The following is a 16,328-nucleotide window of genomic DNA, read 5'->3' as shown; positions in this document are numbered from 1 at the left end:
AAACTAGCAGGTAACCAGAAGCGGAACTATTTTTATATTATCCGACCGTTTTGCTTTTTGTACTAGGCGCCCATAAAAATATAGCAGGTAACCGGCAGCGGAATATTTCTATATTAACCGGCCGTATTGCCTTTTGTACTAGGCGCCCATAAAAATCCAGCAGGTAACCGGCAGCGGAACTATTTCTATATTAACCGGCGGTATTGCATTTTGTACTAGGCGCCCATAAAAATATGGCAGGTAACCGGCAGCGGAACTATTTCTATATTATCCGACCGTTTTGCCTTTTGTACTAGGCGCCCATAAAATTCTAGCAGGTAACCGGAAGCGGAACTATTTTTATATTAACCGGCCGTATTGCCTTTTGTACTAGGCGCCGATAAAAATCTAGCAGGTAACAGGCAGCGGAACTATTACTATATTATCCGACCGTTTTGCTTTTTGTACTAGGCGCACATAAAAATATAGCAGGTAACCGGCAGCGGAACTATTTCTATATTATCCGACCGTATTGCCTTTTGTACTAGGCGCCCATAAAAATCTAGCAGGTAACCGGCAGCGGAACTATTTCTATATTAACTGGCCGTATTGCTTTTTGTACTAGGCGCCCATAAAAATCTAGCAGGTTACCGGCAGCGGAACTATTTCTATATTAACCGGCGGTATTGCATTTTGTACTAGGCGCCCATAAAAATCTGGCAGGTAACCGGCAGCGGAACTATTTCTATATTATCCGACCGTTTTGCCTTTTGTACTAGGCGCCCATAAAATTCTAGCAGGTAACCGGAAGCGGAACTATTTTTATATTAACCGGCCGTATTGCCTTTTGTACTAGGCGCCCATAAAAATCCAGCAGGTAACCGGCAGCGGAACTATTTCTATATTAACCGGCCGTATTGCATTTTGTACCAGGCGCCCATAAAAATCTGGCAGGTAACCGGCAGCGGAACTATTTCTATATTATCCGACCGTTTTGCCTTTTGTACTAGGCGCCCATAAAATTCTAGCAGGTAACCGGAAGCGGAACTATTTTTATATTAACCGGCCGTATTGCCTTTTGTACTAGGCGCCGATAAAAATCTAGCAGGTAACCGGCAGCGGAACTATTTCTATATTAACCGGCCGTATTGCATTTTGTACTAGGCGCCCATAAGAATCTGGCAGGTAACCGGCAGCGGAACTATTTCTATATTATCCGATCGTTTTGGCTTTGTACTAGGCGCCCATAAAATTCTAGCAGGTAACCGGAAGCGGAACTATTTTTATATTAACCGGCCGTATTGTCTTTTGTACTAGACGCCCATAAAAATACAGCAGGTAACGCGCAGCGAGCGGAGCTATTTCCATATTAACCGACCGATTTGCTTTATTTACTAGGCGCCAATGATAATATATCAGGTAACCGGCGACGAGCGGAGCTGTTTTTATTTATTCGACCGCTTTGCCTTGTGTACTAGGCGTGCATTAAAAATTGGCCGTTAATAAGCAGCACTCGATGGAGAAGGAATGAAATTGTTAGTAGAAAGAAACTTATGGATGTACTGTACTACCTTTTTAGAGAGTTATTTTTATTCATTTGTTTGTCTATTTGCTGATTTAAAAAAAAGTAGTTATGGTTATCTGTTAAAGCTTAAATTTATATCATATCAACAGCGTAGAATTGTATTTTAAAATTTCAAAAGTATTTCACTATGTAATTTTGTGTCATTATAAATAAAAAACAACAAAACTTAAAATAGCTCATATCACATACAATTTTATTAAAATAAAATTTATAAGGAAGAGCTTAGTTATTGAAATATACAATGAAATAAATATTACGGTTACTTTTTTTGAACATTGATATTTAATTATCACGAGACAAATAATTTGGCGAATGCTATATAAAGTACAAAAATTAGGCAAATAGCAGCAACAAAATTATTTGGCATGTTTACGTGCATGCATACATAAAAATAAAACATTAACAAAAATTATATTTTAATCAGAGGTGCCCAACGTGTGCTTCGAATACAAATGCAACTTTTTTTAATAGTATGTGTTTAATGTAGAAAATTTGAGCATAGAACACACGTATGAGAAGTTTACTGTTTGAAGTGCAAGCGAAAACTGATACTGCTTGCATTAAGGGCCCATTACTGATACTTAGCATAGACTTGACTTGACTTGAGAACTGTCACTTACAGTTCTGTTAAATGAACATTGCATGTTACTGATTACTCAAAACTTAGCAACACTTAACTTGACTTAGAAGTCTGCTGAACTTAGATTTTCTCTGTAAGTTCTAAGTGACGTTTACATATTGAGATGCCATTTGTTTGTTTCCATTTCATTTTGACATTTTGTCATACAAATCGACATTTATTGATTATGATGCCAGATTGTATGCGCTAAGTGGAGTATAATCGTGGCTAAGTTGCCAAGTTTACGCCAAGTCAAGTCTATGCTAAGTATCAGTAATCGGCCCTTTACTGAACCTCTGTCGTTGCACTCACACGACATGTAGGTGAACGCCGAACAGTTTTCCGAAGCTCTATAAAGCTTTCGAGTGCACGACACGATTAAACGAATTGACTTTTTAAATAAAATACTAAAGCAGGTTAACCATAAATGCTAATTCGTGTGTGTGTATGTAAGTGTGTTTGTAAACTACATGTAATTAAGTATGCATTAAGCATACCGTAACATTTTAAATATTAAATGATAATAAAAATTGAGACAAGTGCATGTAACAAATAGATAAAATGTCAGTTGCAATTAAATTTATTTGTGCAAAATGAAGAGGGAAAGAGGGGGAACAAGCAGAAAAAATTTAAAACACAGCAATGTGTAAACGAACATGCAACGTGCCATGAAGTTATCAAGTGAAAAAGAAAATAATGTGTAAAAACGATTTAAAAACTGCTTTTTTTGTTTTGAAAAAAAAAATAAATAAAAATAAAAATGACAATGTTAAACATTGTTTACATACATACATATATTAATTGGGTGTTAATACATACATATATTCTATTTATTTATAAATTAAGTGCATTTCAAAAATTCTTTCCAATTAAATTGGAAATTTTATGCGTTCTCCAATAAAAAAAAATTTTATTCCTACAACACATAGTTACAAATTTATTTTGTTTTTGTTGTTGCTATATTTAAATATATACTTTGTTGCATATGAATGCGTAAAATGCAACAACAGAAAAAAATTCATTTGTGATTGCGCCAAAAAATATGCAATTTGTGCCAATATGAGGTGTACAAATTTTGCTTCGTAAATAAAATGTAAAACATTTCAAACAAATTTGGAAAAAAATTATGAATAATAAAAAATTTAATTGAAAGCAAATATCATAAAATAAAATCAATTTAACGTAATAAAACACACATATTATACAAAATGTTTTTAAACGATAGCGCATACCATAGCTTGGCTTGGGAGGGGGAGGCAATATGCTTGCAACGTTAAATAAAATTTTTTTATATAATAAAACGAAAAAAATTAATGAAGTTGTGAAGGGGTTAAGTTAATATAAAGTTATTTTTTCGGGTGGTTATATTTTTTTAATGCGAGCATTCCGTTACTCTTTTTTTCATGAGTACAGGTACAAACGCATTGCTGCAATGTGCCAACAAATCGCATCGACATTGTAAGACTTTTTTTGTTAAAATATTTCTGCTAAATTCCAATTCAAATCGCTGTTTTAGTGACATTTCTAAATACAAATATTTATTTAATTTTTTTTTTTAAGTTCGTCTTGTAGAAAATATGTAAAATTAATATTGTAAATTTGTAAAGCAATTTAAAAATGTTTTGCAATTAAAGAATAACAAGACTAAAAAATATGAAATTTTAAATAAGGTAAGGAAAGTCTTTTGATTTTCAAAAAAAAAAAATTATAATTAAGAAATTGTATGCAATCTACATAAGTTAACCAAAACAAAAGGAAATAAATCTTTAGAATCGGCCTGCATGCAAAATTAACAGCATTTGCAAGGGCTGCGCTAGGAAGCCAGCAAAGAAACAGTCGCGCACTACCCTGCGTGAATGCCAAGTTCTAGTTCACAAAAGGTTTACAACTATGGGCAGTTATGTAATGCCGGGATTTCAGGAAGTAGCTAAATGATTTGTAAAAGATATCAGCAAGTTTATTGTCCACACCAAATGGTTTAAACGGACGACAGACTTTGAAACACATACACAAAATCTGAGCTTAGCGGCTAAAAATTCCGTTCCATAGGTAAAGGCATATATTAATACGCACATTCTACTTCCGTTTACCATGGAATTTTAGGGCATATAACACCTTGGGGTATAGAGTGCTTCTATGAACAAGGCAGATGGACATCGAATCTAATAACAGATGCTTAAGTAAAGACCACTAGCGGATTTGGCGAGGTAAATTAGTTACTACGTAAACCATATGCTCTTCGAGCACGGGTACTTCAAAAATATCTGCGCAGGATAAAAAAAGGCCGAAGATCTATAGTGCTTGTACGGCGATGCAGACGAGGTCTATTGCTGAATACACTTTTTTTTTAAATGCTACCGATGTAGTCAGAACCGACAAATGCTCGAGGAAAGAGTCGGCCAAGTCACTGTTGAAAATGTTACAGCAAAAATGCTGAGCGGCTCGGAAGTGTGACAACAAATCAGTAACTTCGTAGAATACACTCTTATGAGCAAAAAAGCGGGACCTGTAGGCATTAACAACAGACGGTTTTTATAAAACTTATAGTTATGCGAAAGCGGTCGGGGGGTGGGCGACGGTTTCAAATGGGATGGTTTTTAGTCCACGGACACGCGGTTACTTCGACGGCAGCATTTATGGTGCACTAGAGATTTTCATCCCAAGCCGAAAAAAAACAAATTTGCGCCAATGCTAATTATATTTCCAGCGACATGTCTCCAGCTGGGCTTTTACACAACTTGAAAATATTATTTTCGCCTTTTTTTAGTATTAAAGAGATTCAAAGTAATTAACTAAAAAAATATGTATAAACAATTCAAACCAAATTCTTAGTATATAAAAAAAATATAACTAAAAAAAATTTAGCTCAACACACGTAAAACCCATTACAAACTACAACACATGAATAGTTCTTTCCTTGCGGATATAATTATAATATGATTATGTGATTATGGTATGTATTAAAAATGAGTTGGATTATATATATTAATATATATATTTAGATATGCATAAATATAAATATTTTTTTTATATGCATGACGTTGACATCAAAAATTCGGTTGTCAGCGCGCCATCGAAACACTGAGATGCCTATAAAAAATATAATTAACAAGGAAAATTGGTTTTTGTATCCAAAAATGTTTAGCCGCATTGGTTAACGTCGAGACAAAATGCAAAAAATGTCATCATTTCATTAGTAAAATTAGGAATCGTAAAATTGAACAAAGAGAAATGATAAAAAAAAAAATTGTATTTGAAAAAACTTATTTTATATAAAAAAGTATAATTACGTATGTATGACATAAATAAATAAATTACGTACATATATAAATAATAAAAAATATCAAATTAGAATGTATTGTATTGCTTGTAAAATATAAACTAACAAATAATGTAAGCTATAATTAAAAACCATGTAGTTAAAAAGGTTTTTTGTGACAAAAAATTAAAAATTTAACAAATAATTCAAAAAGATTTTGAGTGTTTAAAATGAAAATTTTTTTAAATTTATGAGTATATCAAAGTAAAATTGTGTTCAAAAGTGTTGTTTTTGAAGTTTTCGAGCCCTAAAAGCAAAATTCCCAAGCAAAAAAGTTGGTATTATCGCACCTCTTGTATAATGAAACAACGTCAACTTTTTTTGTGTTTTCTTTTGTTTTTGTAATTAAATAATTTGGGAAAAATTTAAGCAACGTGACATCAGGACAGCTGTTTCGATACCTTGTAAAGCTCTCCAAAGCTCTTTCTCCCGGCAGTGGGATTTGAACACGCACTTCTGCGATAGTTGAAGTGTTACAAACAGATTCAGCCAAGGCCATGCCTTTGTTGTTGTGCAACTTTTTCCAATTGCTTTCTGTGCATAGTTTATTCTTTACAAAGTACATACATAATTTGTATGTAAGCTTGTGACAAAGCTACGCTTTTTTGTTGCTGGCGGTTCAAAGGACTGGTTTTGCTTTTGTTCTATTTATAGAAATACAAAGAATTAACCACTGTACCAACAAATATACATCTTTTTTTTCTTGAAACTTTTTTCTTGTTGTTTAAACTAAAATTGCTGTTAGGGCTTGTTTTCTTAAAACTTTGTCGAAACTCCGAAGAAATTATACTTGAAAAAATTTGAATTTTTTAATTCTCTTTACTGCTTTTACAAAGTGTTAAAAATGTAGAAAAAACAAAAAAAAATATAATTTGACAAAAAAATTGTTTTTGAAAGAAAATCGAAAAATTATACTATTTTAAACGAGCTACATACACTCTCTTACACATATATACGTACCGTCTTCATGTGTGCGCACAATAATCGGATGCGAGCGCGGCCCATCCCCCACTGAGGTGCCGGCCAACGTCCAAATCTTGTATTCGGTCCAACGCTTCAACTCATCCAAAACGATGCTTGTCTTATTCAATGTTGTTATTGTCGCCTCACTATCGGCACGACCCACCTCAACAAAGAAAACTTTATAATAGATGATGCGACCATTAGCACGCTCCACCGGCGGTGGCAGCCAAGAGACGGATATAGTTGTTGGACTGGTGGCGATCGCAGTGATATTGCGTGGCGGTGCACCTGGTACTAATTGAAGGAAATCGGAACGTAATGGTATGGTGCAACGTACAAGTTTGATTTTCGTTTTTATGTGATAATTTTTTTATTTTTAATGTTGTTGTTGTTTTATGTGTTATATTTGATGTGATGTTTGAAACAAATTTGTTTCGTTTATTGGTTAATTATGATTTTGAGTGGATAGTGAGTTGATGGCGTTGATATGAGTTTGAGTCGTTTGTTGTTGTAGTTTTTGTTTTGCAAATTTTTATGTTTGTGGAAAATTTTGTTTTGGTTTTCGTTATGTTAGCAGCCGAAAAGTATGTTTTTATTTCAAATGTTTTTGTGATTTATGTTTATGTAGTATATTTAAGTAGTTTTTTTTTTTGTTTGTGAAACGTTTTTTTATAATATTTTATTTATATTTTTTTGTTGTAGTTTTTTTTTATCCAGCATAAGAGTAACGCAATAAACATGGATCGCAAAAGCAACGCAAAATCAATGAAATGAAATGAAAGAAAAAAATGAACACATAAAAAAATTAGCAAATTATATATACTAAAAAACGAACAATTATTAAATGTAAAAAAATGATATGCATAACAATAAAAGTAAAATTAAACTTAGTAAATAATATGGTAAAAAACGTAACTATATTTAATAAAATAATAATATTAAAAATATCACCAATGGTTTATGCAAGTTTCAAATATTTTTGGAATTACCGCAAATTTCCAATTTTTCACTTGTATTTTAAGAAATTTTTTAAAGTTCTAATTTTTTTTTCAGTTTGCGTGAAAATTTTGCGCATATTTTTTGGTTCATTTTCACTAAAAAAGTTTCTTTTTGTAAAATTTTTCTAAAGATTTTTTCTTAAATTATTAAAGTCTTTTTCGCTCTTCAAACTTAAAAGTCATAAATTGCATTAAATATTTTTCTTTACTTAAAATGTACATTTCATATATTTATTTTTATTTATTTTATACAGTTTAAATAAAAGCAAGCTAAAGAAAAGTTGGTGCTTCTAAACACTAGAAAACCAATACATAAAGTGGTTGAGAATTTTGCACACGCTTGCTTGTTGTTATCGTGAAATGGTGCTAAAAACACATATTCTTTTGGAATTAGTTTTGCAACATTCAGGATTTAAAGGTGAGACAAAAAATTTATTTATACTTAATAAAAAAAACATGCAGCACGCAAAAGAGAAAAATCCATAAAAAGTGCAAATTGTAAAAAAAAAAAAAAATAAAAAAAAAAATGCAACTCAAAAATATATTTTTTTAAACAGGTGGCATGGGACAAGATGAGGCTATGCATAAAACTGGGGCAGTAAAAAAAATTAAATACTTAATTTCGATTTAAATATGAAGCAACATAAAAATAAAAATAAAAATATTTTTTTAGAGACATCAAACTCACTGTACATTGCTGGGAGCGAGGGGCGTTTTTTAAGTTTTTTTGTTATAAAGTTTTTAGTTTTTTTGTTTTTAATTTGTTAAATTTGCATAAACCATTTCTGAGTTGGGGTTTGAAGTTTAAAAGAGAACTTAAGAAATAACTTAATGGTAAGTTATAAAATTTATGGATTTAGGAGGAGGAATTAATAAAATAACAATAACTAAATAGATACATATATATTATACATAAACACTTAAAATGAAAAAAATGATACGACCTTATAGAGACATTCATAACTAAAAATCAATTAAATAAATAAACTAATATATTTCACAATAAGAAATTTATATTTAGCGCATGTCATACTAATAAACTTCCAAGGCATATTTATATCCTATAATATTAATAGAAAATCAAATTTAAAACATCTTCAAAAGAAGCATATTTTTCTTATTGATAACCCTGTTTCATTATTAAATAACAACATGCCAAAATTGTATATTAAAGTAAAAATTTACGTAAAAAGAAAAGCTGGCGTCCAACGTGGGGTTCAATAATGTCACTTTGATCACGTAGTACAGCGCCTGGCCTACACCTTAGTTGATAGAAATAATTTCACCAGAAAACGATACCAGTAACAACAGCTGCTCGAATAGAGGCATGCCAAGAGTAAGTGGGAACTTTCCTATTGAACTAAAAGGTTCAATGTGGTTAAATTAAATCGTTCCAGGGATGGTCGACTTGTACATTAATACATAATGGTGCCAAGTATTTTCCGGATCGTACTGGATCAATAAAAAAAAAAAATAAAAATACGGCGACAGACAGAAGGTTTTATGTCCGGGGCAAACTCATGTAAAAACGAAAATGCCGACCTCAATATCGATGTGCAAAGAATGCTTAGATTATGGAGTGAACACATCTATGCGCTCCTAAATGGAGAGAGCGATTAAACGCCCAGGAAAGATCATGAGCCCGAGCCCACAATCGATGTTGATGGAATAAATGTTTACCCACCCGACTATGACGAAGTAAGAATAGCTATAACCAGATGAAAAAACAATAAAGCCGCGGGGGCTAATGGATTGCATGCAGAGCTATTCAAATATGGCGACGAGGAGTAAATAAGGCGCATGCATCAGCTTTTATGTAAACTATAGTCGAACGAGCGCATACCCGACGATTCAAATCTAATGGTGTCTATTTTTGCAAAATACTGTCGCCTTTGGTTCTTTGAGCTGTCTCGTGAGTTCTTTTCAGCTCTCTCGTGAGTTTGCTTGTTTATTTCACAAAATATTTTCCTCTTAACAAGAAAAGGGGTCTTATTACCTACAAAAAGAGCCATTCTGTATTTGCTCAGTCCACAAGAAGAGGATCCTGCAAACTGCATCAACTTTCGCGGAATCAGCCTTCTCAATATAGCATATAAGGTCCTGGCATATACATAACTCGTTCGAACTAAGATCACAAAAAGTTGGAAACATATACACACTTGAAACGTCCATCGAAATTATTGCTTAACTAGTCTGAAAACCGTCGAAAATAGCTCGCTCGGGACAGAAATATATAATGTCGGTATACGGCGAATCTGTATTGGGTAATTAGGTAGGACCTAATCAGATCTAGCCCTGTATTTGTTATTATAGCCGATCTGTAACGGTTCTCAAAAATCGTATTTATCCGATTTTTTCAAATTACTTCCCATCGTCTTCGGTTGAGCTTTTGAGCTATCTTAAACAAAATTTAGTTAAATCAAAATATCAATAAAAACACCAAACAATCAGCAAAATATAACTTAATAATTTGTTAAAAATATTACAAATTTTGTAGAAACATCGTTAACCACATCAATAAGCCATGCCGCATATAAAACAGATACAAAAGATATAAGCAAAAAAATATAAATTTTAAATATAATTACACAGGCAATTGATCAAGTAGCAAAAAATATTTCAAGCTAATTAAAAAAAGTAATTTACTAATACATGAATACAGCTAATTAACTTAACGTTTTTATGCAAAAAAAGTCATGAATATGTTAAATAAACTATTTTCTTTTTCATAAAATGATTACTAAACTTTGAACTCTGAAATTGCTTGCGTTGACAAAAAAAAAAAAAAAAAAAATACCGGTAAAATAATGTCACAACATTGTACGGCAAAGCATATACAACAACCATGTTAATAATTTATGAAGGCAACAATTACAATTAAATTTATAAAAAAATATATCTGACGAACAAATAAAATCGAAAAACAATTGAATGAAGCGTTTTAAAGAGGCAAATTTACTTGCAAATGTGAGCAAATACAGACAATTCTCAGAGCCAAAATTGCAAGGTATGCAGTAAAAACAACAGGTTATTTCGAAAAAATTCATTAATTTTATAACTATTTAAAAATAACATAAAATTCTCTAAACATTTAAACATTTTTTTATTTAGTCGACAGAATTTCGCTTCAAAATAATGATTAAGCAGCACGTTAGGTTTGCTTAGCATAATTTTCAATCGCCTTAAACTATACTACGTGTTTCTGGTAGGTTTTTTATGGAAAAATACAATGAGGAATGGCATTTCATAAGGATTTGCAATCACTATAAAGTTTATGATAACTTTTATATTTTCACACTTTACCAAAGGCAGGTCAACTAGGCTGAAAAGCTGAACCTTAAAAGCTGTTTGAAATGGCGAGGAAAATAACAGGCTAAATTTTTAAAGTACGCCCGAAAGTAGTATGATCATTATTTAAAACATTTCGTTTAATATTTCAATAATACTTAAGACGCCCGAATGTAGACTATTGCTTAGCAAAGTTTAAAAGCTCTAGCCAGAGCTTTTAAAAGGTATAGGAATTTAATCAAATGTATAAAAGTGTGTAATTGTATAAATAAAAACATAATAAAAGCGCTTTGTTGCTAAACAAGCCCATGTGGGAAAGATGAGAAGTGCTAGCAAGCCTAAAAGTAGACTATAGATAAACGAATAGAAAGCTTAATGAAAACTGGGTTCAATTTAAGCTAGATAGAAAAGAAATACATAGATTAGCGGAATAATAGCGGAATAAGCCTTTAGGACTTTTTAAACGCAGAGAAAACCGCAAAATTTAGCTTCTGCAAGCTTAACTAAAGTAGACTCTGATCTTGCGAAAAGCAAGTTTTTCTTAAAAACATCGGTATCAGACGAGGCGTAGATTTTTTTGAATGTAGGAATTTCGGTGAGTTATATTTAGAAAAATTTGTAAGTAAAAAATTTCAAAAAGGGTAGCAATACCTACTCAGAAGATTTTTCCTTAGAGTGAGCGAGCCTAAAAGCACACCTCTTTCGAAAAAGAACACCTAAAATATACTGAGTTTTTGGGACCTACGAATTTACACTGAGTACAATACGGGACACTGTAGTTATCACCCAAGTAAGTTAAATCTATCGGATACACAAATCTGTCGCTTTTGTGAAAAACGGTTTACATTCTCTGCGAAGGCGTGTCGTGACTCTTAATCCCTTCGTGATATGGCTATAACCCGACTTCCACTTTCTCTCCGAAGAGATTTAGCCCTTTCCAACGATGTATATATGAACTAAGTAAACATAACACAACTGTGAAAATTTTACCATTGAAACATTTTTTTCAGATCTTTTCAGGTTTTGTCAACTTTGGTACTATCTGTATGCACTAATTAAAAGAAGACTGCATGGGATCAAAACTGAAAATTAATTATGACTTCAATGAGTATTGATTTTATTATATATGCTAAAAATTGACTGAGTTTTTACAATTTTAATGAAAACAAAATTTTAATAAAATGTAAAATTGTTTCAAAATGACTAAGAAATGTCTACTTGTTGTTGTTTAGGCTTGGAATCGCCCTTTGCAGACTAATATGACTGTAAGTTTTGTAGCTACCAACCGATTTTTAACCTTTTACCCGTTTTGGAGAGACAAAACTTCATTCTTAATAAAAGCGTCACAAGAACACGCAAAAACCCGCTCAAAATTCATGATTTTGGCGGTGCCCGGGGAAAATCTTGTATGCAGTCATTCTCAGTTCTTGGATATCTACTAGAAAAATTGTATGACTTTTCAGGTATTTTTACTTTTGTCTTCTTGGTTACACTGTGTAATTAATGATTTTCTTTCTACAAAAAGTGATTGGAAAAAGGCGCCTAAAAATGTGCCGCGAAAATGAGTTTAATAAAACTGGTTACTTGAAAGTTTTCAATGAACCAATGACGAAATTCATCGGAAACTTGATCTAACGTTACTAAATATATTTCTCTGACGTTTTTCTTAGTTAGGATTGAAAAAAGGGTACCGATCCTAGGAAGGCGCTTAAAAGTATTGGCTGCTGACGTAACAAGGGCACTGAATACTTTCTGGAAGACAATTTAAATTCATTAGGTTTTTTTTTTTTAATTTCGCATAATATATGACACGATGAAACAATGTTGAGAGAATTAAAAAAATATTGGGTGTAACAAAATAAAAATGCTTTAGCCATTGAGCAACAAAACGATAATTCCAAACAAAATATTGCATACTTATAGGCTCAAAATTACACATTAATATTTGCTTAAAGCGCTAAAAGTTACATGCCATTTTTAATACGTACTACTATTAAGCTGCTTAATTAAATACATCTGCAAATACAAATACAAAAAGTAAATAAGTAAATAAGAAAACACACATTGAAAGAAAAAAGTTTTAAATATATACATAAGTGAGTGCGAGTGGGTGCTGCTTTTTTGTGCTTGTGCAAGTGCTGGTGTTTTCAAAATATTATTTTATTATAATATTTTTTTCTTGTATATAAATATATGTATAGAATAATTTAAGTTGTCGGTGCTTAATTTGCATAAAATTTGTGTTTGTATAAGAGAGAAATATGTATCTATATGTACATTTTCTTAAGTTTTTGTTAAATTTGTTACACTTTTTGATCACTTTTATTCTTTGTCTTGTGCACAAACTTACATGCATGTAACAAAAATTTGTTTTCAAAAATAAAAAACTAGATGTGTTTTCCATCTTCGCTAAGATGCAGGTGCTGAAATTCTCTGGGTTTTCACACAATCACACACACACACGTATTAAGTTCACTTTCTAAGTAATAGAAAATTACTATAAAAAGAAAAACAAGGAAATTCGTAAAATTTCCAATCATTAAATGAAGAAAAGTACTTTGAAATCATAAAATCTGCAAAATATTCGCGTTGTCTTGCAAGGTGCATGGATTGTTTATATAATACGGCAAAATATTCAAGACTTCGAGAGTATGCCATTGCGAAGTTATAGCATCAGTAGGAAACATAAAAAAATTTACACAAAAATACAAAATACGACGAAAAAATATGAAAAAGAATTGCTCAATCTTTAGGTGGGCGAAATGTGAGGAATACCGTTGAATCAGGGTTGATTTTAATTTCCTACAATGGGTTGCACGAAAATATACATAGCTTTGAGCATACTATAAATTACACAGATTGCATGAAGTTAATTTTTTGCGGTATATTGTTGTTGTGACTTTACAATTGGTACATTCCGTGAAATCCGTGCACCGTTTGCAACACAAAGCACATCCCCCTATTGATTTGCATCTAATTTTATATGTACAACGAATGCGTGTGGGAGTGGTTATTGTTGCTATGTGACATTGCTGAGAGATTTGCTGTGATGTGGAAATGAGAATGTGTTATAACTGCGTAAAATAAACTTAAAAGAATTGTTAAGACGTATTTTTTTCCTTGGACGTTGATGTTTTGTAAATGACGTTTCTTCTTACTTAACAAAGTTTTCTTTCTTAGACAATAAAGAATGTTTTTGCCTTTAAATAAGCAATCAATGCTATTGTACAAAGCTGCAGTCTACATCACTATGCTAAACTAAATTAGTCAACGCATTTTTTCTTTTATTCACACATGAGATGTGCACCGCTTGGAGTACAAGCTGAAACTGATTTATTGCTTGCTTTACTGAATCACTGTTGCCGCACTCACACGAATAGTTTTCCGAAGCTCTAGAGCGCTTGTCTGATCTGATTCATGGTGGAACCAGGAACAGCTGACCGCTGGAAATCAGCTGATTGTTATTTTTTTTAACATTATTTGACAATTCAACTTCCGGCGCAGTACGATTTTGACATAATAATCCATCTTTTTACAAAAAAAAAACAAATACATGGAAATTTTATCTATGTTTGTATGTATGTCACCGTGCTGCCACCTTGCATCGTTCCGCCATGAATAACAAGATTTCTAAAATCATATCTACCAAAACCCTTGTAGTTATAAATGGCGCCAGCTGGGTTATATGCCGCAATATACTATTGTTTTTGTATTTAAAAAAATGTAGGAAGAAGAGAAAGCGTCGAAACGCGTTGGAGCAAAGGGAGCAATTCTACTTTGCCTATTCATTTATCGGCTGGAGCATCAACCTAGCAAGAAGTGAGTTATAATTTTTACCCAACAAGAAATCAACACCAAATTCGTTCGCGTCGTATTCATAGTTGGGGACTCAATTTTCAATTCCACCACTATCAAATTTTTGATGCAAAGCACTAAAACTTCAATTTACTATGGTCGCACTGTCTGTCAAACCCTTAGCTCTCAAAATGGGGTGAAAATAAAAAACTTGCATTCAGTTTGATGCAATCAGATATCGAAAATAAAAAAGTATTTGAGCATGGATAATTTTGTGACAATGATGTGATGATGAGTTTGGTTATAATGTTTATAGAAAATATAGTTTGATTATTCCCACTTCGAAAGTCAAAAAAGTTCGCAAAGTTAGAAAAAGTTTAATTAGGCGCAGTAACTTCTTCAAGTATTTGGTTAGCTGCCGCTGAAACGCTGAAGTGTGAATGCTGTATAGTTTACAGATCCTCGTACACTACACAAAATATAGTTAAGGATCGCATTGAAAATTCGCATCTTACAAAAATAGTATCATCAACTCCAACACAAACTGTTTTATGCAAAATATCCCTTAAAGGAAATGGAATTTTTGATTTTCTTTTATTCATACCGAGGATAAAACGCATCTTTCCGATATTTTTAGCATAATTTAGGAGTCGTACGAATTTCCATGATAAGAATTGTTCTGGAAACTAACTACTTGACGATTTCCAAAATCCAACTATTCTTTCTGAAATGAAATCGACGTTTACTATAAACAAATGGACTATTTCAAAATCTAACTTGACTATTCGGAATTCCACCAAAACTTTTTAAAATACAACTGAGAAATGGCGTGGACTGTAGTGGCTTCTTACTCAGACCTGTCTCACGCGCTAGATTTATAAGAACTAAGTTACTAGATATCTTGGATAGCACAGCGATTGATTACATAAAAGCTATCTAAAAATATTTCTTAACGATCCTGAGAAAGGGTAATACACATCATCATCCAAACCATTTTGCGACAACTGGCTTCACTGAAAAACCATGGCTTTAGGAATTCATCGAAACCGTCACTTTGTATTGACAAGTTTTACATTTCCTCGAGCATTTAAGCTTTTGCCATAAGAGGAAAGTGAGTTGCATATGGTTCTGAGATTTTATCTTTGCGTGCCATCTGAATCTCGCGTCATAAACAATACTGTGATTGAATAGGTACCGCAGCAAACAGAAAAATAACAGTGGCAGTTTTTTATAATCAAATTTCGCAATTCAATTTTTTTTTGTTATTTTCGATATGTCAATAAAAACTTCTGACTTTTGTAACTAAAATTATACAACTTTATATTTGGAGCTCTGCATTTAATTGGATATGCAGTTTTGTAGTCCAATTGACTTTAAACAATGTAGAAGTTACAAGGATGTTTTAGATTTTCTTCCATAAAAAATTTGAAATAATATATTTTTTAATGACTTGCGGCTGACTAGTTGCCCATGGTTTTCATACTAGTTATGAATGGTAGTTTACACCTATTAGGTTTGAATACAAGTTTGCGAACTTTTCCCCCTTCTTTTGCGTGTGGTTTATATACACAATTTTTTATAGATATGTTTCTATGTACATGTTTAACTAAGTATATACATATGTCCATAAATGTTTAAAATTTAATTAGAGTAGAATGTCAATTAGATTATTTGTGGACATTTATGTGGTTGGAAAAATTAGTATTGGCGGCTAAACATGCCATAGGCATGTTTATGTGTATTAGACTGATTCAAAGTAAACCAAATTTTATTTCATTTATT

The 16,328-nt window shown here is 32.1% G+C and overlaps 2 protein-coding genes across 50 annotated transcripts in view; one reads left to right on the top strand and one right to left on the bottom strand.

The window, feature by feature from the left end:
- The window catches only part of Lar (tyrosine-protein phosphatase Lar), a 1,659,242-nt gene that overhangs the window by 52,263 nt on the left and 1,590,651 nt on the right, over window positions 1–16,328 (bottom strand). For 41 of the 43 annotated variants that reach the window (XM_067764572.1, XM_067764575.1, XM_067764574.1 and 38 more), the window contains one exon: window positions 6,463–6,759. The exons of the other annotated variants lie outside the window; for them this stretch is intronic. In XM_067764572.1, the coding sequence (XP_067620673.1) occupies window positions 6,463–6,759 (297 nt within the window). The remainder of the gene's footprint in view (window positions 1–6,462; window positions 6,760–16,328) is intronic. 43 annotated transcript variants of the gene reach the window in all.
- Window positions 1–16,328, top strand: part of tio (tiptop) — a 502,506-nt gene that overhangs the window by 477,469 nt on the left and 8,709 nt on the right. For 6 of the 7 annotated variants that reach the window (XR_010949348.1, XR_010949344.1, XR_010949342.1 and 3 more), the window contains one exon: window positions 11,762–11,872. The exons of the other annotated variant lie outside the window; for it this stretch is intronic. The gene's annotated coding sequence lies outside the window, so the exon portion shown is untranslated. Of the gene's footprint in view, window positions 1–11,761; window positions 11,873–16,328 lie in introns of those variants that run through there. 7 annotated transcript variants of the gene reach the window in all.

Source organism: Eurosta solidaginis, chromosome 2 (genome assembly GCF_040869045.1).
Source record: "Eurosta solidaginis isolate ZX-2024a chromosome 2, ASM4086904v1, whole genome shotgun sequence".
Classification (NCBI taxonomy): domain Eukaryota; kingdom Metazoa; phylum Arthropoda; class Insecta; order Diptera; family Tephritidae; genus Eurosta; species Eurosta solidaginis.
This window is presented reverse-complemented; position numbering and strand designations above follow the sequence as displayed.